Source organism: Cheilinus undulatus, linkage group 14 (genome assembly GCF_018320785.1).
Source record: "Cheilinus undulatus linkage group 14, ASM1832078v1, whole genome shotgun sequence".
Classification (NCBI taxonomy): domain Eukaryota; kingdom Metazoa; phylum Chordata; class Actinopteri; order Labriformes; family Labridae; genus Cheilinus; species Cheilinus undulatus.
This window is the reverse complement of record NC_054878.1, coordinates 7,429,532-7,457,163: the sequence shown is the minus strand read 5'-3', so window position 1 is coordinate 7,457,163 and position 27,632 is coordinate 7,429,532. Positions and strand designations below refer to the sequence as shown.

The following is a 27,632-nucleotide window of genomic DNA, read 5'->3' as shown; positions in this document are numbered from 1 at the left end:
TTCTCCCTGATCTCAGTTTGATCAAGGCTAGAGCCTAGCCCAGCTGTCTTTGGGTGAGAGGCAGGGCACACCCTGGACTGGTCGCCAGTCAATCGCAGGGCTGATATATAGAGACAGACAACGAGGCATGCTCACACTCCCACCTGCGGGCAATTTAGAGTCACCAATTAACCTAACGAGGAAGTTTTTGGTGGTGGGAGGAAGCCAGAGTCTCCAGAGAGAACCCACACACACACGACAACAGGCAAACTCCACACAGAAAGGCCCTGACTGGGAAGCGAAGGGCCAGGGACCTTCTTGCTGTGAGGCAACAGCGCTAACCCCTGTGCCGCTGTATAGCCCCCAAACTTCTTCCATTTGAGAATTATGAAGGTCACTGTACTCTTGGTAACATTCTGTGCATCAGTTGTGTTTCTGTAACCTTCCCCAGATTTGCTTCTTGCAACAATCCTGACTATGAGCTCTGCAGGCATTTTCTTTTTAGAAATTTGTAAATTTTAAAATTCTGTTTTTACTTTAACATGATGGGGTACTAACTGTAGATTAGAGAGATTTTTGTTGACTGTAGCATCAGGCTGCATGTGGCAAAACTGAGAAATATGAAGGGGGTCTGAATACTTTCTGAATGCACTTGGCAGTCCAGCTTTCTTTCATCTTGTTCCATTTGTCATCATTTCAAAATTATCCTTACTACCTGGAGTCAAAGAACAAAAGTTGAGTGCCAATGTGCAAATTTAAAAGACCCTTTACTAAATATACAAGAGCAGTCTTTAACATAGGCCATTTATCCTTTGTTGAAGAGTATACCAACTTCTGCAAGCACCAGTACACCAGTGGCTATTCCCCTTCCTTTTCTCTACACTCCAATCCCCCTACATAAAATACTGATTGATCTTAATAATCTGGCCTCACATCAAAAATTAGACTGCCAAACTTTTGATAAATGTCTTTATAAAGATCAGGGGAAAAGTTAAGTAAAAACAAGGGAATTTTAGCATACCTATGCACTCATGTTGTTACAGTGCGTCCTTTACCAATCTACTTTACAGTAGATAATCTAGAACCTCCTGGAGCTCACTAGTGAACCTTGAAATAGAAATATGTAATCTTGTTTGTGTCATAGCAATTATAAATTTTATTTCCTTTGACAGAAATGTGCCATGAATCATTCTGCACTATAAAAAGAAAAATTATCAAGGGACAGATTGCTTTTAGCCAAACGCCTCGCTCTAATAAAGAGCCTTATATAACTCACATATGCCATGCATGAAACAACTATAATAAACCTTTGCGCCCATTCTTCTGCTCATTTGATTTATTCTTTTCAGTGCTATCTTCTGTAATTTCAGCCTTCATTTAGAGGTATTATTATGTCCCAGTCCCGGCACATGAACAGATGGAGTGGGTCACCCTGCACTGAGGAGCTGCTAACCCTGAAGGAATTTGATTAGTCTGGGTTTCAAAGCCGGGTTTGGTATTGCATCATGGTCTAAATTGCGTTTTAGAGATAAGTCCAAAGCACCACCATGAAGGACTCTGGGAAATCAAGGCATCTTTTGTCATTTTGAAAATGAAAATGAGCTAATTTCATAACGATTGGAGATCAAACTAAACAAACAAAATGATCAGAAACCTGACCTTCCCTGGCCAATTACACTGATTATAGTGTTATAGTGCTTTAATGGTGGCCACTTACTCAAAATAATAAACATGACACCATCTTGGCCAAGCACGCCACTCTCTCACGATGGCTAATGGCTAAATATTCCACTCGGGTTAACTGAGTAATTGTCTGTTGTCAACACGCCACGTATAATTATGAGTGACTCAAAAAGACCATGTGTTAATTGTTTTTTTTCTGCCTTTTTCCTGCAGGTCATCCTCTTCTCAGCATCCTCGTGTCCTTGGCCAGGCAACCCCTCGGCACATTCCAGCGCGTGTCTCTGTCACGATCCGAGCGGCACGAAATACATCATCCCCCAACGCTGCATCCCACACACATCCATTCAACTCAACGCCTCTTTCCCCCTCGCAGATACAACGGAGATAATGACTCTAAATAAACTGTTTTTGGTAGCAAGCCACAGCCTCTAGAGATGTATGTTTTTGATGAGAGAAGTGGCAGGTGACCAGCTTTATTTAACGCTAAAATTAGGTTATTTATCAAGCAAAAGCAACAGTGCTCTCTTTGCACTTTCTTGCTTTTAATCACCATAGTCAGAACAGTCTATCGGGCCAACTGTGTTTCATGGATGCTCAAGCATGAAAGAGGAATCTTGTTGGGTGGATCCATAGAAATAATGAATAAAAACGGCTTTGTCACTGCAAAATACAGCATTTTAATTACATTAGATTCCCTGGAGACTGAGCTGCGAATACAGAACTTGCTCTTAATGTACCGCTGGGAGTCTGCATCATTGCTAAGCTAATAATGTTTGCCACAGCAGTGATATACACATGAAATTAATCTGGATTTATTATGGATCATATCAAACTATGGTCATTAATGCTAATGGGGAATCATTACTGTAGTTTGCATATGAGAGGGTTTCAAAATTAAACTGTCAATCGTCGTGTTATTAAACTCTCAGCAGGAGCAAAGTGTGAAGTGTGCACAGAGTGGTACGAGTTGAACATTTTGCAACCCAAGCTTAAAAGATTAACACTCTGGTTGTTCAATTCGTGTGTGAGGGTCAGAGATGAAGATCAATACAAAACTCATGACTACGTGCAAAGAATAAGATTAAAGTGAGGACATTAGGCTAGAATAGAGGCCAGTGTTTTAGAAACAAATCACATCACAGTACTCCCAAAGTAGCAGCATTGTAGCTTGTAGCAAAAACAGCAGAAGTCACCCTACTTGTCTGCCATATCAAATTACAAAGTTGCTGAGAACAACTTTGTTTCTTGAAACTTAAATCCTGAAACTTGACCAAAATCTGTGCCTTTTCCTCTTTCACTATAAAAAGAACTTGGCAGACAGAGTTGACCATGACTATGTAAAGTGCTTTTGCTACCACCACTGGCACCGAAAAATGTTGACAACTGAGTACAACAGGTCAACAAGTTTGGCAGAATGAAATTTAAAGTTCTGCAAATGAAAAATGCAACCTCCCTGTACTAGGACACCGGGTCACAGGATGCCAAAATTGTAAAAAACAGATTGGCAGTTGGTAATAAATGTGATTTATGTCTATTTTCAGGGCCCAAGCACCGAAATAGTACAGAGGATACTGGAAAGCAAAGACTTATTATTATCCTGTCAGAGAAATTGCTAACTTGGGGGCTTTAACATGCACTATAGCTCACAGAAATTTGCATAATACTCAAAAGTAGTGAAAATTTATGAGTCAAACTGCTTGTGCAGGCTCAACAGAGCCCTTCAAAAATAAAGCCCCTCCTATGGGTTTCACCTGCATGCATGAAATTTTGGGTGCACATGTATCATGTCCAGACCTACAAAAAAGTCTCTTACCACCTAGGTGAAAAATCAATGGGAAGCCTGATATATACAAATAACTGTCATATTTTGGGGATTTGTACCTTTTTCACTTGGTTTACATTTTTACAAACTCAACCAAGGGGCTTCATCTGATTCACTCCATATCATTTTTAGTTGATTGTAGACATGTTGAAGATTTAAATGTATCAAATGCTTGAGCTTTGGTCAAAGGACACAGCCATGGCAGGGGGTCAAAGATGGATGAGATTTTTGGCAATGTGCCAAAAACAGAAATTGTTGTTACTCTAACGTGCTTATTTCAAACATCGCCAAACTTGACAGATATGAAGAGACTCACAGCCTGAACACAACTATATTTTAAATTTTTCGTTAGGTCAAAGTGCCCCCCAGGAGCTTAGTTCCTCTAAATTATGATTTGCCATTTCAACAAGTAGAACCATATCTGCACAAAAGTTGGGGTGTAGCATCCTTTACATAACATAAGGATGCTAATAGTTTCCCTATGCTTGTATTCTTGATGCTTAAGCTTGGCCGTTAACCTCCAGGCCTCAGCTCCCTACAGTATGTGAACACTTGAGACTGCTGTTGATCTTAACAAAACGGTCATCAGTTTCCATAAAAATGCCAAGTTTATTTACGCACTAAAACAATTAATAAGCACTTTTAACCCACAGAAGAACTACTTAATGCAAAGCAACATCATGAAAAAAACAGCTCCATCTTCTTACCTGCTTGTCCAGTGGCGATGCTAACAGCAGCGAACAGTCTCTGCGTGCGGCTCAGGTCTGACACCCCGTTGACAGCCTCCACCTCAAAAGTGTAGTTAGCGTGGGCGAGCAGGTCCATGATGGTCACATAAGTGTCCACTAATCCTGACTGAGCGGGTGAGAATCCCACATTGGGCCCACATGGAACACACTCCTCGGGTTCCCAGCTGCAACGCCGGCAAATAACCCTGTAGGTGACGTCGTTACGGCCACCGGTGTCGGCAGGCGGGCTCCACTCCAGGCTGACGGTGGTCTGGTTGATGTTGTAGACCAGGTTCTGTGGCGCTGAGGGAGGTCCTGTCAGAGGTGGACACAGAGGAAGCCTGAATTAAATAACTGGGTGCCGGGGAAAGTGACAGCCAAGAATGTGCATTGACTGGATCTGTGCTTTCACTGTTCTCAGAAAAAAAAAAAAAAAAAAAAAAAACAGTATAGGACATGCCAGCTCCAGCCCTGGAGCCAAAGTCTCACACTCAATTATAATAAGGCTAAGACCCAGAAAAAAGGAGTACAGGTACATGGGGAGGAAGTGAGCTCTGGCAGGCACCAAGGTCAGTGTTAGAGGGCTGTGAAATCAAAGAGAGCAGCCCAGAGTTTCAAAGGGAAAATAATTTCACAGTCAGAGTTCATGCAATGCTGCTTTTCATGTCTTTGTTTTTACAGCAGCAGCACGACAACTTCACCAAACTTCTTCAAAGGTTGTCACAGTTTTTCAGCCTCTGCATACTCAGAAGGCACACTGACAAAAAAATAACGTTACATAAATCACAATGCAAAAAAAGACCCACTCTTCCCAGGTAGTCATTTCCAGATAAGTCCAGGCATACCAGCTACCATTTATTAAGGACAGTAAAGAGGCCACTTTACTGTGGCAGAAAACCATCATCATGATTGATTCTAAGATCACAATTAATAAACATAATTCATGATTGATTAAACATCATCTGCACTGTATACATTTATCAAACATCAACACTTAACATTTAAAAAAAAACTAGTAATAAATTAATATAAATGAGAGAAAACAATACAAATATGTAAAGAAAGGACATGATACAAGAAGAAAACTTAAAAAAAAATTTAAACTGAACCTTAACCCTAAAAATTCAAAAGATAGAATAAAGAGGAAAAAAAGTCAGACTTCTGAGGTTAAAGTAAAAATTCTGAAAATATAAGACTGAGAGCTCTGGGATTAAACTCAGAATATGAGAAAAAAAAGTCAGAATTTAGAGATTAAGAGGATAAAAGTACAAATTTCAAGATCAAATTCAGAACACGTGAAGGAAAAAAAACTGAGTTTTTCTGTGAATAAAAACCTAAGAATTACAGATGTAAACCTCAAAAAAAGTTATGATAAAACTGACAATATGAGGAAAAACCTCAGAATTTTGAGATTAAACCGAAAATATGAAAAAATCAAAATCAAAATAATAAAAATCAAACATTTAAAAATTAAATAAAATCAATATTTTGAGATTAAACGATAATATGAACAAAAAAATAAATAAAAAAAAATCAAACATTTAATAATTTTGAAAAAAAAATCAACATTTTGAAAAGAAACTCAGAATGAGGAAAACAAAATGAGTTCTTGGTTAAAGTCAGATATATGTGGAAAAAAACAGAATTCTGGGATTTAAGCCACAATCCTGAGGAAAAAAAAAAAAGTCCACTTTATGAATTTTATCTCAGAATTTTGAGAAAAAGAAACATCACAATGAGATTAAAGGCAGGATTCAGACAGAAAACTTCTCAGAAAAAGAGTCAGAGTTCTGAGAATAAACCAGGAAAATGATTCAAAGATTTCAGAATACCAAGATTAAAGTCAGACCTCTGATGAAAATTCTAGATTTTGAGACTAAAGCCAAAATTATGAGAAAAAAAGAGTCAATAATCTGACTTTAATCTCAGAATTCTGAAACAAACAAACAAAAAAAAAACTTCAAAAAGTTGGCCGTCTCCCCAGAACTCTGAGATTGAAGTTACAATTGTTACAATTGATGCCAAAATATTCGAAAGCAAAGCCAAGGTTTAAAAATGGTGGAGTTTCCCTTTAATGCAGCCTCATATTTTAAATGTGAACCAACCTGATGCTTTTCTACAGTGTACTCTCGTATGCAAAAATAGCTGATGATTCATCCAGATGGTCTAAGGGCTTTGTTTACATAGAGATTGTTAACAGCATAAAATCTGCAGCTGTTATGGAAATGATTGAGACATGGTTACACGCTCTGACAAATGCTTAGCAGGCAATCAGGAGCCTCAGACGGACACACAGACGCGCTGCGAGCCTCCCTGTTCTCTGAAGATATACGACCATCCCAGCTGGAGACACAGACTTTACTGGGTTTCCTCACAAACGTATATCAAACAGACAGCAGGACACTTAAAGTTAATGTCTTCCAAAAAAGACTCAAAGACGGACTCACTCAGAATTTATGGACTCGATTCAAAGGTGGATTATCACCGCTGTGTAACTGCCATATACTATTTCACATGACACACAGTAACAATGAGCTCCACAGCGTCACCACCACAAATAATGTGCCTGTAAATGTTCTTATAATGGCAAAGAGATTATCTCATCTCGTAAAACAATGAATAACAAATTGCTGCTTTCATCTTTCAAATTCCAGACTGTTGCTTTTTATGGTCCAGATGTTAAAATAAATAACATCACTGAATCGCTGTAAAGATTATATGACTTGTATTCTTTGTTTATGAACATCTTCATTTTGTTCTCCAGGAGATTTAAAGGGAATATTTCTGCAGGTAATCTCAGGGAGGAACCCTTCAGATCATTTAATTTGTCACAACAAAACAGGTCATGCATATGTAAAGTGCCAAAACAGCTATGACAATATTCAGGCTCATTAACACAGCACTTGGTTGTTTTTGCCCGTTCCACCCATTACGAGTGAGGGCTCGTCAGGCTGAAGCATCCATATTCATGATTATCGGGGGAGATAAGAGACACACTGTGGACGGGGAAGATGAAAGAGCCACCTGTGGCAGGTGAAGTGGAGACGAGGGAGTGCTGATAGCGACACTCCACAGCAGCCTTGGAGCTGACACTCGACCCGGCTCTCAATCTTCTTCATGGGCAAGGAAGAAGGTGTGCACCAAGACGCCTACGCTCACACTGGGGCTGGGGCTGTTTTTAAGTTTTATAAAATGGCATATTTTCAGGGAGGAAAGGCAAGATAACACAGTTCAGTCAGGAATATTTCAGTCAGACATTTTACATTTTAAAATGGTTTAAAAAACGCACTTGAAGGAGAAGGCTCTGCTCAAAAGATGCTTCCTGGGTTAGTCATGCAGCTAGCTTTGATTTGCCAGGGAGCACATGGCTAGAAACCCCCATTTGGATGGATACATTTATGACAATGTGAGTACTATAAAATTAGTTGAAAAGCAATTGATACATAGGAGCATGAATTTCAATGGGAGGGTGCGGAAAGCTTTATGCTATAAAGGAGGAGGCTGGGGTGGAGGAGGTGAAGTTTTGCCAGCAGTAGCGTGGCTCATCAGCATTAATGTAAGCAGGGATAAGTGAGAATTACATCATATTTAAATCAGCTGGCCATCAGCTGATCACAGCTGGGCGTATGACTACCTTGTCCTGCATGAACCAATGCTGATCTTTATTCCATATCAAAATTGTTTATGTTGATGTTTAAGAAAGAAAAAAAAAGTCAGGCCAATTGCTCAATTAAAAGATCTGTACAAAAGGAACCAACAACAAAAGTATGTATTTTTTTTAATCAAGAAGCATATATAATCAGTAAAAATAAAATGGTATTGATTAGGGTTAGGGATGCTCAATATTATCGACATTAAATCTGCATAGGTAGAGATAAATATTTCTGCAATCAGCAACCGATATCAGCTGTAAATATCAGCCTATGTCAACTGGTAAAAATAGATTTGGGGATTTTAGGCCAAGCTGCATGGAGGCACAGGGATTAGCACTGTTGCCTCCCTCATAGAAGGTTCTTGATCAGGGCCGTTCTGAGCAGAGTTTGCATGTTGACCCTGTCCATGTTAGGGTTCTCTCTGAGTTTCCTCCCATCATAAGCCTTATTCTAACTCTCTGTGACTGCCTCACTGTCTGTCTCTATGTCAGTCCTGTATTTGACTGGCGACAAGTCCAGTGTGCACCCCCACCTCTCACTCATTGATAGCTGAGATAAGCCCCACAACCCCCAAACAGGAAAAGCTGTGTAGAAAATGATTGGAGACTACTTTGACTTTTGGCTGTGCCAAACCAAGCCATGCTCATTTGCATTTTTATCCTCATCTTGGCTGCACCAGGCCACGCCCAGAATAGTCCTCCTGGCCAAAGCAAGGCAGCCTCATCTAAAAATGCACTGCGCTGACATCAAAGCGGTTTGCAGAATGGCTGAATGATTTGTGAATAATCGAACTGCAATTTTTTTCCCGCAATGTTGCGATTTAATATGTGATTATTTAGGATCCCCAGTTTATGTGCTGTTCAATAAACATAAGCAAGAAATCATCCTATATTAGAACAAGCACAATATTAGATATTGTAAGTTTAACTAGGGATAAACAATTTAGAAAAAAAAAAATCTTATTGTGGTTTTGGCTTGAACAGCAAATTAGATATCAATTCCTTTATTGGAGGGGATTATCATTTCTCATATTATTCTTATTTTGATGAATAAAAAATAAATACATGAACAAGAAAAGATTTTCATAAAAAAATGAAGATAACAAAGACACTTGGATATTTGCATAAAGTGTAAAGCACAAAAAAATGATTGTATCAAACTGGTATTTTGACACTTTCAGGTAAAATAAATATTGCACAGTCTGTGATTTGAAAATTGCAGCATGCCATATTGCAGTTTAATTTAATTTGCGATTCATTGTTCAGGCCTAGCTTGCAGGGTGGAGGGTATCCCTCCTCTGGTGATAAATTTTCATCCCTTGCCTCTGCTCGGACTGACTGCAGTTTAGTCACCTCAAACAGAAACATTAATCCAGGACTGAAATCAGCAGGTGCAGTATTAGGGGCTGTGGGCGAGATTGGGGAGGGCTCAAATCACTGCGTTATCAGCTCAAGATGCACCCTCAAACAGGTAGCTCAGTTGTAGCAGAAAAGTAAAGCCCAGTCACGCTGGGGTCAAACCAAGTAGAGCCAAGCTGCTCAATGAAATGGAAAAACCATGTTATATTCTTCTGGTTTGTAGCCCTCAGTGAAAACTAATTTGGACCCCAATGTAGACTAAATGCAACTTTTAACAACTTTACAAACAGCTGATGATGCTTCAGTAACAAACAGCACAATCCTTTGTAAAGCTTAGACTTTCTTCCAAAAAGGGCATGACTGTGTGTGATGAAAGTGTGCAGGGGTTCAGATCTGAAGTTATAAAATGGCCAAGATCCATATAAGAAAGACGTATAAATGTTGGATTGAAGAAATATTTGAACATAAAATTAAACAGATTTATCTGGTTAAATTTCACTTTTCTAATGCAAAAGTAGCAAGATATATCACAGATGGAAATATATGTCAATGTTTGTTTTTCTGCATTATCCTTCAGCCCCAATGTTCATACATGCTTGATACTGCAGCATCAAAATGTACAAGTCCTAGACTCCCAATAGTAAGTCATTTATTGCTTTCAACTATCAAAAATCGCTAGCAAACTCCTGAACTATGTCTGAATTGCACAAATGCATTGGCAATCTTTTGGAAAAGTGTGTAAAACATCAGCCCCAGCTTCTGCTAACATGGTCAGCTGTCATCTGAAGTGAACACTTCTGTGAGTTCAAGGCCATTTCTCTCCACTTTCCACACACTGAAGTTCTCTGTTTATCCATAAAATCACAGCTTCTGCTCTAAAATCTGCTCCCGCCATGTTAGGATGCAAATGATGCAGCAGGAAAACATGAAGCGTGCATGCACACATTCCTAATAAACGCACAGCGACAACATACATTCACATGCTCCGCCATGCTTTTTCACAGTAGCAGCGTTCGGAAGGAAGCTAGCAAGTGATTGAGACATTTCAGGCTGTGGGGGCTCTGGCAGGCTAATCCGTGAAATGAAACTTGACTGGGAGGAGGGGTGAGAGGAGAGAGCAGGAAGAGATAAGACAGAGTGGGGGAGTGAGAGACAGAAAAAAGAGACGGAAGAAGAGGCAGAGCGACAAGCCCTTGAGCTATAAGGATGAGCAGACAGACAGACAGAGGAGGGCTCATGTGGTGCAAATCTGTGCTGCAGGTGAAGTGGGGCAGACGAGTTTCATTTTCCTGAGTCCAGACGTATTCAGAGACACGCAGTGACGCCGAGACATGAGGAGAAGAAAGAGAAGAACGCTTCGAACAAACTGGGTCACATTATGAGCCCTTACTGTGTGAAAATGAAACGTCTGTGTACCTGTGGTACCCCCTCAAGTTTTCATAATCTTGCTCTTTTGTGTCATTGTAGTCTTAGAGTGACACATCGTTCATTTTCAGAAAGTCTCTCCTCAAAAGCAATCACACTAAAACGCTCTCTTCTCCAACTCCACGACAGGTTGGAATGCACAAACACCTGGTGGCATGGTCAGGGTAGTGATAGATGCTTCTGATAGGAGCTGTAACTCCATAATAAATTAGCCTAGGTAGCTATGACTGAAAGATCTGGTTTGACCTTTGCCATAAAGTCTGCTGTTACATTTCTCAGTTTGTGACTTTTTAAAAGTCAGTGCTTAGTAATGCTGCAAAACAGCAGCAGTACAGGACATAAAACTGCTGGGTTTGTTTTGAAAAGAGTTCATGCTTCAGGTTCAAATGAGAATTTATGAGCATATTTAGGAGTTCCACTCTCTCAATTGGGTTGGGTGATGAAGCAGGTCTTAACTTTCCCTTCTGGCAACAGCACACAGTTCATTGCAATGACAGCAGAAGTATGTTTATATATTTATGGCTTTCAGACCTGTGCATAGGCCTGGAGGGCATGAAGAGCTTGGAACAGCAGCAGCTAACATTGCACATGATGCAGTGCTGCAGCATTGTATTCTCCATCTTTTCAAAACAATGCATTCCTACATAACCTCACATATGCAGAAAAAAAGACTTATACAGCACCAGAACTGAAAAAGTTCCAGCCACAACTTCATACCTGTACATCTGCTGTGGTGCAGAATCCTTCTTGTACAGCACCACAAGGATGAAATTCTACAAAAGTTAGTTAAAGGCAGTCTTAGGGCACACTCACACTAGGCCAGGGGTGTCAAACTCAATCACAGCAGGGGCTGGATTCTGGATTCAGGTCTAACCTGAGAGCCTAACAGGGTCACCTTTTTAACCATAAACTGCCAACTTTGTTTCACTGGTAATGAAATATGGGAATAAAAATTAGCACTGATGATAAGCATTTTTGACATTTAAAAAGTTAAAAAGTTCAGTTTAAAGGCTCACAATCTGAGAAAAGTAAATTTATTAGTTCAAAAAGCTCAAAACATGAAATTGGAATTAAAAAAAATAATGTTTTTAAATGGCAAATATATTAGAAAGAAAGTCAAAATCATGAGTTTAAAAAGTCAAAATATGAAATAAAATGTGTAATCATAAAATTAAAAGTCAAAATATGATTAAAAATTTTAACTGGAGTCTAAAAGGTCAAACTATGGGATTATGCAAAGTTTGGAGTTAAAAATACCAGGTAAAATACAAAATAATTGGATTAAAAAGGTCAAAATATCAACTAAAAATTAGAACTAGGAATTTTAAAGATCAAAATATTAGAGTCAAAATTATGAGTTGAAATGCCCAAAGTATAAAATTAAAAGTCAAAATCCTAAGTTTGAATCCAAATTGTGAGATGATAAATTGAAAATGTGAAATTAAAACACAAATTAATTTCTTGTCCCACATTCCTGACTTCTTATCTAAATATTTTTTTTACTTTTTTCAGATTTTGTGACTCAACAAGAAAATTTGAAATCAAACATGAGTTTACATTTTTATACTTGAGGAAATCTGCAGACCTCAGACTGATGGGCCTGTTATTACAGATATATGAGATCATCTTGAGGGCCGGATTTAACTGTTCAAAGGGCCGGATTTGGCCCCCAGGCCTTAAGTTTGACGCCTGTGCACTTGGCCATCCATACCATGCCTGGGCCCCTGTTAGCCTAAAGTCCAGTAGGTTTAGACAGTGTGAGTCCAATCGTTCCGTGCTTGGGCGCGGCACGCTTCATGGCCTCGACACGGAAGGACGAGGTGGGCCTAGGCACGGCACGGATGCAAATGAAGGAGCCCTAGCCCAGGAATGTGACGTAACGTGAAGTAACAACAAAAGTTAACAGTATTTTTTGTCAGGATTAGAAGAAGACTTTTCTTCTATACTGCTATAACCTTAAGGAACAGTGCAGCATCTAGTAGCATTAATCTGCATTAATAAGCTCACATGAAGTTCTGTCACTTGGGCTTGTCTAACCATCAGTTAGTCCAGTGATGCCCAAACGTTTTTGTCAGGTCCCCCCCAGACAGATGAAAACTTTTTAAGAAGTGTAAGACTGGGCTTTTTTGATTCATCTTTTGCCCCTTACCTCCAGCCAGTGCTTGCATCTGTAGATGATAAAAGGTAGGTACATAGGTGCTACAGTATGTCTTGGGTCTTTGGGTCATGATCAAACTACAATAATTGCAGATTTCAAAGAGAGAAATTTCATTTTCTATTATTGCACACAAGGCAGAAGTTCTATAAACGATACAGACAGCCTGACAGACAACTTACACACCCTGACTACTTTTACAGCTTTTCACTCACTGGACTGTCTGTGAGGAAAAGTTAGAAAACTCGTCAAACTCAGCCCCAGTCCTTCACCAGGAAAGGGAGTGTCGACGTTATACGATCCGACATGCACTCCGTGTGAAGCATGCTGAGGTCTCTGGAGGAAGAAGGCCAGAGATTGCAGGGTAGCATGCAACTGAAAACAAGACCAAAGACAAAGGTCACACTGATCCAGAGTCAGTCTAATCTCATTTCCTTTTGTTTGAGAAATCACGGCTTTGATCTGCAGCACCTGAGACCAAAATGAGAGCGGCAGGAGGAGAATGAGATGTTATCAGCGCTGCTAACTGTGGCCATGAACGTGGTGGAATAAAAAAGACCCCCAAGGTTTAGGAAGGAAGGGAGGGAGGGTGAGTGAATGTAGGAGCTAAGGCTCTGCGACATGTACTGAAAGTCAAATCTTAACTGTTTAAGCTGATACTAATCCACAGCATACATCTCTATATATTTGTCTATGAATAAATAGCAAATTCTTGTCCCAGTACCAGATTTATGAACTTCGACAGGATGCTGGTAAGAAGGAAATCAAACTGAATCCTGATTGATATGATGGCAACAAAAACAGAAGTCTTTGACATCAAATATTGGGCATTTTTATGATAAAATTGTCATTTTAAAAGCATAAATGTACAACTCTGTCAACCTCCCAAATTTTGAAATTGTGACCTTTCCTTTTCTACCATATTTTTTGAAATCGCCAACTTTTTGGGGCAATATAGAAGGCATTTAGGTGTTTGCCTGTAATTTTCAGACCATGTCACTCATGAAACCCTGAAATTTTCTGGATAATTTCTTGGGAACCTACTCTGAAAATGTCTGACTAGGGTTGCAGTTTGCCTGTTGGTCAATGGAAGGGATGAGGAGGGGAAAAATATCAGGGGGCAAGCATTACAAAGTCAGGGTGAAAAACGCTGTTGCTTGCATTGATACATGCAGCTCATCCAGGTAAATTCAGGGGATTGTCAGGAGTTTTCTGCAAGTGTGAATGGGGCTTGTTCTCCTCAGATGATGCTGATTAGTCCAAACTGTTTTAGGTTCAGCATAAACAATGCCGATTAAAGCTTGATGGATTTGCCGGATGACAGACATGGAGAACGGCAAATGGACAGAGGTTGCCATGGTATCAAACAGGTATCAGTATCATCTGATTTTAACCAACAAATTTTCCTAAATGAATTAAAAAACACAAGTATTTGGAAATGGACAAAGGTTTTGTCAGTTTGCGTCTACGTACTGCCACAGTAACCTTGCAAAGCAGATGGATTTGTCCATTTCCGTGTTTCCTACTGGCGAATTCATCTTGCAAAGCTCCTGTCTGAACCGTTTGGGCCCAGTTAGAAAGTGACAGGACCAATCAGCATCAAGGGGCAGTACTTTCGGGCGCGGCAAAGTGCAGACTTTCATCTTTAATTTAAGGAGTTTCTAATGAATATGGCATTTGCCATTTAGGAATTACAGCCATGTATACAGAGTAACTCCTTTATCAGGAGCTCCAGAACATTTGGACCTCGAACTGACCAGGTGAAGTTTATTCCCACCAGACTTACAGACTAAATGTTTTAAATAAAACATTTATCTGTGAATGATTGTTCCTCATCTAGACTAAATATTTCAAGTAGATTTTCTAAAAAGCTTATCACTGTTAGAGGTCTCTAGTACTCTAAACAATCTTTCTCTTGAGCATTGCATGTAGAATCTTTTTTTCTTTTCAGTTCAACATCAGTGTAAACAACACCAGAAATGTCTCAAAATTCATTTTAAAAGCTGATATATCACCCAGCCCCATGAGCAGCTGATCATTTTTAGGTCATGTTCTAAAGCTTGTCTCCTCTTCGTGCATGGTTGTGAGACCTGAGTAAATCCGAGCTTAGGAGAGAAGAATCCGGCGCTTATCGGCCTTGAGAGGTGCTCGGGGGCTGTCTTAACCCTCCACAGCCTATTAGCTGACTGGGCTCTAATTGGGGAGCAGTGGGGAGAGGGGCGGCAGGGGTGAGTGGTATTCAAATCACCCATGAGGTAATCCTCACTCTACAAATGTGTGTTGTGACCCCGTGACCCAGCTTCTAATGATGTGGCTGCAGCAAAAAAAAAAAAAACAACCTATGAGGAGAGCCATGCAGAAGAGGAGGAGGAGGAGGAGGAGTACAGGGGAGAGATTTTTGTGAGTGGTCAAACTGTGAATGGGCTGTCTTTATCTCCAGATCTAACAGTGAGGGAGCTGGTCGTTATCCATATGTGAATAGCATCGTCTTTTTTACAACATGCATGCAGAGTAAGCAACTGCCCTAGAGGCCTTAGATGTAAGAGTATAAAGAAATATATGTGTATTTAATTGACAGCCACTTCAACATTCATTAGGAACAATCAAACTACATCAAATTACTAAAATATCTATTTTTTCCACTGATGGGCTTAGGCCACAACCAAAACAGAAAAAAAAAAATGTTTCTATGGATTTAGAGTCCTGATAACATCTACCCTGCAAATGGATCTGCAAAAACAACCCAAAAAAACTGTAGTGCCAGTGTGATCTCTAAGGAAACAATACACATGCCCTCATGCTTGTCTTTTTGCACAGCTGCAAGGTAACCATGTGATAATGGCTAGAACTTCACCGTTTGTGTGGACATGCAATGAGGTGAAGGTACCCTGTACTGATCCTGGATTATCAAACTAGTCTTATGGGAGCGAGCTGCACCAACAGAACTTAGAAACCTGAAATGTTTATCAAAATACCAGTTTAACACTTTTTTCAGTAAAGACGTATGCTCAAGACTTCAGGTGACCATTCAAGTTTCAAATTTTTAGAATAGTTTGCAAAACAAATCCTTGTTTTTTTTTGTCTTAACCCAAATAAGAATGGCATGAAAATGATATTTCCCTTTTCATACAATAATTAAAATACAATTTACAAATTGAATCAAAATAATCCTTATTGAAGTGTTTTTTTCAGAACCATTTAGCCCTAACCTTTCAAAGCAGATGGATTCGCCTGTTTCCATGTTTCTCACTGGTGAAGCCATCTTGCAAAGCTCCTCTCTGAACCGTTTGGGCCCGGATAGAAAGTGACAGGACCAATCAGCGATGAGGGGCAGTACTTTCAGGCACGGCAGAGTCGTGACGTAAACAAGCAGCGATAAGAGGCCGGTGCAATTATGGCAGAAGAGATTAGCATGGATGCTGCTAAGTGCCAGTTTTGTCAGAACCTGACAACATACTTTCGTTAAAAAAAGAACAAACAGCATTGAGTTGTTTTCTTTTCAAAAATGACAAAAATGGTGAACCAATATGTCTAAAGTCACCATGTTTCGCATTATGCAACTCTCTATGGAGTTATAGTGGTGTAACCTTGGTTTGGGACTACAACCTCACTTGTTTCATTGCTTTTTTATGTTGTTTCAGCATGGCTTGGGATTATGGGAATTACCTTTGCAGAGATCTGGATTTTTTTGACAACAAGAGCTAATCTGTCAGTTCCCAAATGGCTTTCCTATGGGTACCATTTTGACCTTTTTAGCAAAACTAGAAATAGAGCAAACCACATCCCATAGGCTCCCATCTTTCACATAGGAGGCAGCTCTTAGAGCATGGCCCATCCACAAAAGCATATTAAGGACATCTTGAGGGTGAAAAGCTGTTAAAGAGGCACCGCTAGCCTCTTAGTTAGTAGCTTAGATCATATTACTCCATTCATTTGTATTGCCAGAGGCCTTGCTTTTAAGGGAATTCTGCTACTGCATGGTATGGGCATGTGTCCAATAAGTGGAGTCACTTTGTATCCAAACCAATTTGGGTGTAGTGTGCATGTAAATGAGTGCTGTAACTAAATGTTGTTGGATTTGATCTCGCCTGGTATAAACCCAAACTCATGGATCAGAATAGTTTAAAATGTGAAGTTACTGAAGCATCCCTGTTTGGAGTATATTCTTCAAAAGATTCATTTTAATCAAAATGTAACCAAAACGACAACTTTGCCTAAGCTCTAGGCTAAATCCGAAGTTGCTAGAGTAAGTCGTACATCCAAAATGGCTTGATTTGTCGCATTTTTTAGACAGGTTGTAAATATGGCAAGAGTAAATCCCACATATCTGAAACTAAAAGTAAATGCAGTTGGAAAATAAGACAAAGCTGGATTAAACTTGAAGTCCTGCTGAGGCTGGAGCTTCTCCTGACAGTAGAAACAGAAGATACAGAGTAATATGTTCAGATATTGATTGAAAATCTCAGCAGCCTCTGCAGTCTGCAGGCCTCTCACAGTCCCCTAGCAACTCGAGGCAGGGCAGAGCCTCTGATGGATGTCAACTTGTTGAGGTGGCACATTTTTAAAGTGGGTGGGGGAGCGGCGGCGGTGGCGGGGGCTAGGAGGAGCAGACGACTTCTCACAACTGCCCTTTTCAGCCCCTAGCTTGCACCCGCACCGCTCACAGCTGTTGCTTGATTGATGCCCACTCCCTGACTTGTCAGCAGCTCTTCTCCGAGCAGCCTCGTCTTTGGAGAAAAATGCCGTCCATATATGTCTCATTTTGTTCACAACTTTGCATATGAATGGACAAACATTCGACAAACAAAAGCATTTCTCCCATCCTCTTCCACCCCCTCTCAACTCTTACGATGGGGAACAATGTATTTAGAGCTACGTGTTGTTTTTCATGGAACTTCTTCCCTCATCTTTATTCAGCGTGGATTTAGCTTTTTTATGTCCCCACATTACATCTTCATCTCATTTCCCCTCAAATCCTCATAGACACGTTCTTAATCTCTATGTGCCAGAGATCCATCTCACTGTTTTGCTAAGGCCTACGATATGGTAGCTTTACAAACCCTTATTTAAAAAAATCTGTCAATCAAGCTATTTGTTCAGGCAGTGCAAATTCATTTTCAATTACTATTCACTCCTGGTCCGGATAAGGCCTGAAAAAGGAAATCACAGTCGCTATTGGTCACACCGGCTTAATCCGGCGATGAATGAGGAAATGCACGTACAGAGCGCCGAGCAGAAATTGTGTCGGGTGAATGAGGAGGAGGACGAAGCTATTCATACAAGTTAAAAATACATATTTACATATAATGGTATGGGGTCATCAAGTGTAGACCCCAAGTTAATGAAAATGAATAATGGAAAGTGTGCATTAGGCAACTTCAGTAATTACTGTGCTACTTGGCCAAGGTGATTACCCAGAAGGGAACGGCCAGAGGACAAAGAAGTGAGAACTTTCTCCTGCCCTTGATCAGGACGAGATGTCAGAGTGAAGCGTTAACTTCAGATTAGGACGGCTGGAGAAGTGAGTAATGGAGCTGTCTTTAAGGGCAGGATCTCTATGGCTGCCTCTCTGCTGCACACACAGTCTGGTGGCTCGGGGTCATTAGTTGACCTCAGATCCTTTTATCACATCCTTGTTGGCCTCACGTTGTAGTTTGAGGGAATTTCTGTAAACCCAAACTGTGTCTGTTAGACATTTAAAGGACAAAATGACTAAAGGTGTTAAACAGTGTTAGAGGTTGGGGTTGCTTCATGGATGCCAGGGTTTGGCATGCATTTGAATGGAGTATGCATCAGAGTGGAGGCTAAAAGGCAGTCACAAATGGTAGTATGTCTACCAGGGTTGCAACTAACCACCTGCCATGTGCCAGAAGAACATGCATCCAATATTATTCTACCTGCTGAGGTGTGTTTAAACTAGGGCTGTCAGGCAGTTAGAATCTTCATAACTGTGATTAATCTCAAAATGTCTGTTGTTAATCATTATGAATCTCCCCTTTTTGTGCATTTTCAACCCTAAAATGGTGCAATATCAATTTTTACACTCATGGTGTTCATGTCCAAAAACCGCAGCATATATAGACAACACTAAAAAAATATACTCTTTTTTTCCATCTTATTTTGCACTAATTTTATTCAAGATCAGATTTGATCATAAATACTACACAGCAAAAACTGGAGTGTTGAATTCTCAGTGTTAAAAATTTCAGTGTTGATTGTAACACTCAAAGTGTAATTGTAACTCCATTCAGAGTTAAATGGCCTTCAGTGTTGGAGTTATTTGGCAGTGTTGATCTGTGCAGTGTTAATTTAACTCTGAAGATACTTAACTGATTTAAGCCCTGCCCATTGTTATTTCAAATCTGAGGGGGCAGAGTTTTCCCATCATGCCTCATTGTAGAGTGTTTAGATGTATTTCAGATGTATTTCAGAAGTTTTAGATGTTTTAGATGTATTTAGTTGTGTTTGGATGTTGCCTGTTGTACAGCTATTACTGTTGGAATTCCTTTGCTCATGTTTCTGGTGAACTGTTGTTGTTTTTGTATGTTAGACACTTGTCTATTCAGTTGGTCACATCCTGAATGTGGTGATGGATGGCTGACTGAAAGTGGCAGTGCAAATATTTAACTCAGGGCAAACACAGATGCTGTGACAACCTTATTGCTCTGTACCTGCATTGTGATACCTCAAATTACCTGAGAAGTTTGATGTGAGCAGGCAATTTATAATTAACATAAATTACTTTGCACTCTGTTAAAAAACAACACTGTGAGTGTTAAAAACTAACACTATGAGAGATATTAATTTAACACTTTCCAGGGAACTTATGTAAACTCTGGGAAAGTTTAAATTTAACAACATGGGGGTTAATACAACACTGATGATTTGCTATGATAGTGCTAATATTTTACACTGTAAGAGTTGTTAGTTAACACTTTGCTAGAGCTGAAATTTTAACACTTTACAAAGTGTTAATTTAGACTATCAGTGGTTCCTATATAAACCCTGGCTGAGTGTTCATTTTAACTCTGAGGGTGTTAAATTTGCAATTTGAAATTTGCAGTAATTAGACTGTTAACATCCCTTTATTCTGAAACAGCTTTATCATGAAATAAGATGTGTTTAAATCCACTGCTATGCTCCATAGCAATAAAAGAACATAACATCCAGTCCTTGAAGTTCCTCGTCCTCTTGATCTCATCGGGTCCTGCATGTTTCTAATCTGGAATCGTCAATATCAAATGATCCAGGAGTGATCCAGTTTGCCGCTACTGTGGGATCAATATGAATGTACAAAGGCATAATGAGGGCGGAGCTGCATTACAGTACTTCTGCTCTAAAAGGGCTTAAAATAACTAATCCTAACCTGATATTAACCCCAAGAACCACATTTTATTCCAAAGCCTATTTTTAAATCTATGAAATTTACATTTTTTAAGTCTTCTGCAATCATGCTCATCAGAGTCACACTGTTCTCCAGTTTCTAAAGTCTATACCCCAGTATAACCCAGGGTATAGGCTGGATTAGCCCAAATAACAAGGTTATAGTCTGGTGGGAGGTTAGTTTAGGCTGCTTCACCTGTATTAATGAAATCAGTCAACTCTTCAGTCAGGATATCCTCAAACTAACCCAGAAAACATCCCCCAGCAGCTAAAACCAAAAGGTTGATATTTACGGACGGTTAATGCTTCTGGGAAATCAGCTCATAAATAATGAGAGGACTAACTTTCTTTTACAACTTTAAATGTTTTTTTTTTTTCAGCCCTCTATCTCACCAGCTGTTTTAATTAAAAATGCTGCCTGATAATATATTTTCTCTTATATAAGAGACCTAGAAACAGCAGAAATGTCTGCACAGAAGTGGAGCTAAAGAATCTGAGATAAGGTGAAAAAGTTTTCAGAGCTGTAACTAATAATTAATGAGCGATGAAATCACTGCTGGCAACATAAATAAACACATCAGTGCAATTCCAGCAGGCTGAAATAAACGGAGCCAGTTATCAGGCAGGTAGAGACGGAGATGTTGCTCGATGAGCCGCGTTTAAACTCCTGTAAATGACAAGCAATCATTTTATATGATATCTATGACAAGAAATACAACCTCCAATCTAAATTATCCTCTCTTTGAGGCACTAATGTAATGCAAAGACAAGTCAATGCAGAGCTTCTGTATATGATCAGACTTTTAGCGTCACACACACATACACTCTTCAGAGATTCTGACTTGGCCTACTTTGGGTGTTTGTGCAGCAGCTGAGCTGGTTTTCATGCATTTATTCATCTGTTTAAGTTGTTTGTGATCAGAAAGTTATGAAACATCTGAGATGTCAATCCACTGTACTTCATATCAGACACAAAAGTTGTTAGAGGTGAAATGGTAGTTGAGAGACTAACAATCCTCATTAAATCTATTGTTCAGGTTTAATTTTCTGCTGAGTCAGGTGACAGATAGGAATGTTCTGATACCATTTTTCCTTCCCAATACCAAGGTGTTGGGTATTGGCTGATACTGATCCGATACCAGTGTGAACTTTCTGGACTAACTGTTCAGACTAGCAAATTATTTTAGACCTACATTTGACTCAGAACAACAAATAGAATCATAATGTCCAGCATCTCTGTGACCCTAAAGTTGTTTTTCTGCTGATTATTGAGTTTTACTCCTAAATATCAAAATAACAATAAGATAGGAGGCTGCATCACGGGCTCTCTCTCTTCTTTATGCTCTATTCAGGCAGCATGATGTGATTACAGAACAGCCTGCCATTGGCTGACAGACCCTAAAAAAGGGTAAACAATATGATGGTTACTATTCAAGCTAGTGGTAAAAAATGAGTGTAATTCGATTAAAATGCACAAGAAGAAGTTCAGTGTTCAGTTTACTGGTGTGGATTTAATCTTTAAAGTCCCCAAAAGTCACACGAGTTCCAGGCTCGCTGCAGCAAAGGATTCAAAGGCATCAGCAGCATCAATGGGAAGACACAACGGTTAGCTTCAAGAGGAAAAACAAGTAAGAGGCAACGGTTTATGATTGGAAAGATATTTAACTTTTGAAACTGTGTTGCTTCTTGTTGTGTACAACGGCACCAGTCTAGAAGGCATGTTAACGATCACATTCAGAGAAAAACTGTCACGTAGCCACCATTCTTTGCTGCTGCAGTGGGTCCTTTGGTTCTTCTTCGCTGCTCTAAAAAATGGTAGCTAGTGCATGTTGTGTTTTCCAGCAGCGAAGAAGAGTTGATTTCCGGTGTATAGCATTAATGTTTAGCATAGCCAAACGAAGCAAAATATAAAGCTAAACCAATCGGGTCGGTGCATAAACTTGTGTACTCACGGATACCAATGCCTGCATCTTAGGCAGAATCAGACGTATTTCAGACACTGGGTTTCGGAAAAACCCTAGTGACAGTGGATCTAAATTAGCTCCCTCTCAGGTTCAAACTATGTTGTTTTTAGAGATCCCAGAAACTGATCTTTATCATTTGATTTAAATATATAATGTTACTATCACAGATTCACAGTTGTCTCACTACTTAAATACTTGCAAAACTGTACTGTCAGCACTCGAGCATGTGTTACTTATTACTGTTAAAAATAATGAGTTTCATGTCAATGTGCTGGCCTTTCCATCCATTATAGGAAACATATAGGCTGTCCCAGGGGTGCAGCTAAGGATTTTGCACCCCCCCCAAAACTGGCTAGCCAGGCGACAAATTTTGTGTCATATTTACAAATATTTATGATTTTAATGCATTTTAGAACTATAATTTCCCCATTTATGAGCAGCATTTTTACTATGGTTAAATTAAATTTACTTTCATTATTTTGCAGCACTGGACTACACCATTTTGACATTTTCAAGGGAGGCACAGCGGACCCCAAGTATTGTATTTTACTCTATTTGACACAAGTTTCAGTCTGTTGACTGATTTATTTGGTCGCTTTTGATTCAATAATGATACTGATTACTAAGTAATACAATGGAAAATGCACTTTTCACTGCAGGCTTCTCAAGGGCCCCTCCCTACTGTGGGCCTGGGTAATCAGTACCCCCCCCCCCCCATCCTATGCCCATATCCTGTCCCTCTTTCATTGTTAGCTTGCTAATCTTCTCCACTCTAGTCACTAACAATGTGAACAAACTGGTGTCGACACAGCTAACATTAACTCTCCTTTAGAGTTACTGTAGAGGTTGTGGTGCAGTTTTTGCACTGAAACATGGTCAGAGCATTCTTGACCTCTCTTTCTCCCAGTGTTGACGTGTTGGTTCATCCTTCACTACAACGATTCTGCTGGGGCAGCAAAGTTGAGTAGAGCACTGTTTGAAGGGCTTGGATATTTGCAACAGTGAAGAAATGCACCTAAATATCTGCGATAATTCTACTTTGCAGTCTGTCAAAGAGTCCTTTGAGACACTTTTAGTGAAATGAGGCACACATAGTTGTGCCTAGATTACATATAGGAGTGGTGTTTAGCTCCACGGATGAAACATAAAGCTAATTTAGCCCTGCTGGTGTTAGCCCTCTCTGTGAACGGTAGCTGCAGGTAAACCACAGAGCTCCACCTTGAAGTAAACATGTTTGAATAGGGATTTGGAAGCAAACTAGAACCACCTTTCACTCTGAATCCCCCGGCCTGTGTAAATAAGCCATCAATGGCTGTCACATCGCTGTTACACTGGCCAGGACAGACGAAGACGTGGAGTGCTGCCTGGCCTGCCGCCGCCGCTGACTGTAATTGCAATCTTTCAGACAGGAAATGGCAAATTGCTCCTCTCATCATTAGCAAGCAGCTAAGACAGAAAACAGACATGCGAGCCTGCAAACATAATTATAATGACATACTAGCAGCAGCAATGGGAACACATGTGGGGCTTTCCTGAGACCGCGGCAGACGGCTGAACAGGTCACAAGCGCTTTTTTTTTTTTTTTGCCTTGGCTCTTTAAATTCAGATCCTGGGAAGTGATCTGCTCTTTGTTTACATAGCAACTGAGGGGCACACTTACTCGTGCAGGCCACAGATGGTGGGTCAGAGAGTGCCCGGTAGTAGCCGTCCTCACAGTCGCAGCGCCACGAGCCCTCACGGTCGTTGAAGCTGTGCGCCGGACAACGGGAGCACTGAAGGTCCTGGGAGGATGACTTGTAGAAACCACGACCGCATGCTGCAAAAAAGAAAAAGAGAGCGGTGTCAAGACACAAAACCAGGGTGAAAGACTGTAAAACTTTCAATCTCTGCTACAGTTGGAATTACAAAAACTTTCAACTTAGAACGAAGTTTGGAGAAACATGCCAGCCAAAATATCCTCTCTGCTGGAGAAGAAATGACATTGATTTTATCTTTTCTGATCTATCTTGTGATCCTCTGGACTGGGAACCAAAAAAAGAGAAATACAGCAGTTTTAACCCTAAAGACTGCAAGAAAAACAGTCTGCCACATCTGACTGTAATTTCTAGCCTACTATTTTGATCTTTAGTTGACTCTCTGATTGGTCGTCTTTGTGACTTAAGATGTCTACATCACAGCCAGACACTCCATCTCTCAGAATAAAGGTCAATTATGAAAAAAACTTTCTTTGGATTCAACCCTAGATGACCAGACCAGTAATTCAACCCATCAACAATCACAAACAGTACTTAAAAGCAGCTTTATAAATATTAAACTGCTGGTGACATTAGCATAATGAAATGCTGAAGTTTCTATTCCAACAACGAGAGCTAACAAGCATTAGCATCACCTTACAATCTTGTATCAATGCTGGTCAAATGAGGCAGATCTGAATTGCAGTAAAGAATATCTTGTTATTTTTTTTCTTTTCTTGTGAAACAAGCACTTTTCCGCAGGGTTGCATATTATTAGATTTTGCTGATATATGCTAAAATTTGCAAATTCATTGGCCAGATACTGAAACTGATTTTAGGGATCAACCAGTTAAAGGCCTGACCGACTATTGAAGCCAATATTTGGAATTTGGCTGATTTTCAGTATCAGAATTTTATCTTGCCAATTTTCAATAAAACCAATTAAAGTACTTCAGCTCTGCTGCAAAATGCATTTCCCTCCGGCTTTATTTTTAACCGCCACAGTCTCAAAAAATACAACACTATCTAAATGCAACACAATCTGATTGGCTGGAAGTTACGAGCACCAGCCAATCTTAATCTTAACACTTAAGCCTGGGTGCGACTGACACAGTGAGTGTAGGCATAACTTCCTGTTTTCGTGCTTCTACTCTGTTGCTAAGTTGTTTATTTGCTTTTTTTTTTTTTTTTTTTTTTTTTTTTAACTTGGCAATTTTACTTTTTTTACTCCCAGAGGCCTAACCTATGTTTTTTTTTTTTTTCGAAGATTTATTTTGGGCATTTTTGTGCCTTTATTTGATAGAGGAAGACAGTGGATGGAGTCGGAAACAGGGACCACAGCTGGGGAGAGACATGCAAAGGGCCTCAGGCCGGATTCGAACCTGGGCTGTTCACGTACGTAAACTTCTAGGCCACCTGAGCCCCAGGCCTAACCAATTTTTTAACGATGTTGTCCCCCCTGTGCGTAAGCTTGTAAGCTTGTAAGCTTGTAAAACACCAGTGCTGTGGTGCACAGTCAAGTATTAAACATCCTTTTATCAGGACAACCTGGGCTACTAGTATGTGCTGCAATGTCATTTGAATTTCAAAAAAGGTACAGGACTATAAGAAAAAAAAATTAAACTCAAAGATTTTTATGTGTGACACACAGTAAACTATAAAGACTAAGATTTTTTTCACAAACTTATCCTTCCATCAATTGGGGATCAAAAAGTGAAAAAATAATCCTTCTGTGACAAAAAGTCTTCAAAATAAGAGCTATTACGGCATGGATAGCGTCATTAGAATGGCACAACAGAAGGCTTTCAGAGGAAAACCAAATAAGTGGCTACAATTTTTGGTTCAAAAGTTATTTCACTTTGAATAATGAGTTTCTTCTTGTCATATATGACATTCAGGATCAAAGGGTTAAGCTTTACAAGATGGAACTGTCTGATGGAAGATGTGCAAACTGGCCAATCCATGTGCTTTAAAAGGTTAGCAAACGGGCATGTCTTTCAAATTCTGCAGACCCAAATAGCTGACCAGTGCTGAGGCAGAAGAACGTATAGCCTTTATGTTGCACTGCAAAATGATGCCAAAAACAGAGGCTTTGTGGAGAATAAAATAAAACACTCCAAAAATATGCCATGTAGTTGACTGGTGATCAGTCCAGGGTGTACCCTGCCTCTCACCCAGTGACAGCTGGGATAGGCACCAACCCCCCTCAACCCCACACAGGATAAGTGGTATAGAAAATGGATGGATGGATGCATGGATGAATGGATTGATTGCAAAAACATTTTCTGTGTAGCATATATATAAGCCAACACTGATTTTCACCCTGTTTTGACTCACTTTTTTAAATTGCTGTTGCTGTACTCGTCTACCCTTAGCATGCTCTTCATAGAGGAGAAATGCAGACTGAATTCTCGTGTAGCTATTATAACCTCTATTTCCAAGTACCTCTACAAAAAATACTGTGTGTAAGTGGTAAAAGAAATCCCCACAAAATTAAAGCTTTCTTTTGCATTCGAAGGCTAAAAATACAGGACAACAGCTGTTTGGTTCTAGCACTTTTAATGTTAGTTTTTACTAAGCGAAAGGGAAGATTTGTTCACCAGAGACAGGACTGGGACTCAAACTGCATTGCTATTTTAGTTTTAATATCTAAAATTTTCAAAGTTTTAATACTAGTCTTGCTGGCAGAGCTCAGTCCTGACACTAAAGAGGACCTGCAGCCATGCTGGTATCCAAAATATTCAAAATACACCCACCCTCGATAAGCCAGTCAACTGACAGCTGAGATTCTCACAGGCGCTCTTATTTAGTAAACCCCAGCTAAGCCTGGTTCACACAGACAGACACTCACTGATGATCTCAGCCATCATTACAAATCACTAAATGTCTCCAGGTGACATTAGTCCTGTACAAACATGGTCTGAAAAGACTCTTCACTTCACACCTGAATTCCCACCATGACTGAGGCATGACAGAACAAATCACTGTGTGCACATATTCAGCTGCAGCCGGCGTCTGAATGAACCTGCCCCTCAGGCTCCATCAGCGCCGTAGAAACCTCGTGTCCAAACATCAGCCCTGGGATGAACCAGGAGCCTCTCACTTTGAAAGGAAAATAACAAGGCTATTTTTATTTGGACGGATCCTCAGGTCAGTAAAGGGGTCCGGCTTGTTTATAGCCGGTCCTATCTCTGAGAGGAAACATTCTTCAGTAGAGCGCAGAGATAAGAGAGCACAAGCACACAGATCATTTCAACATCGTACCTTTGACCAAGACAGTAAACAAACCTCACGATGATATGTGTGTAATCAGGACAGAGTCAGCACTGCCTGAGAAAGTCATTAAAGAATTTACCGTAAACCTAAATTATTCACCCAGTAAAGTCCCAGGAGAGCCATGACCTAATAATGACAAAGGTAGATGGAAAAGAAAATATGATGACTCATAACCAAGCAGAGAATAACATGTATTCATTATTAATCCAGGCATTTTTTGATGCAAGGTTGGGCAATGTGGACTAAAAGTCAATATTTTTAGGCTAAAATGGCAATGCAAAAAAATTTTTTTTTTCATTTTTTGACAAAGAAATAAAGAAAGAAATAAAGATTGTCACAATTCCAAATGACAGACTTTGTTATGGTTCTAGTAAAAAAAATGCATTGTAACCCTAATATATGGGTAATAAAAAATGATTTAAGATATTTAAACAGTGCTTTTACATGCAAACTACTGGACTAACTATTATCTG

General features: G+C 39.8%; 1 protein-coding gene across 3 annotated transcripts in view; it reads right to left on the bottom strand.

Annotated features, from left to right (window-relative positions):
- The window catches only part of epha7 (eph receptor A7), a 187,908-nt gene that overhangs the window by 112,992 nt on the left and 47,284 nt on the right, over positions 1-27,632 (bottom strand). For all 3 annotated transcript variants that reach the window (XM_041805147.1, XM_041805149.1, XM_041805150.1), the window contains exons 4-5: positions 23,811-23,966; positions 4,192-4,527 (exon numbers count right to left, since the gene is read on the bottom strand). In XM_041805147.1, coding sequence (XP_041661081.1) covers positions 4,192-4,527; positions 23,811-23,966 — 492 coding nt within the window. The remainder of the gene's footprint in view (positions 1-4,191; positions 4,528-23,810; positions 23,967-27,632) is intronic.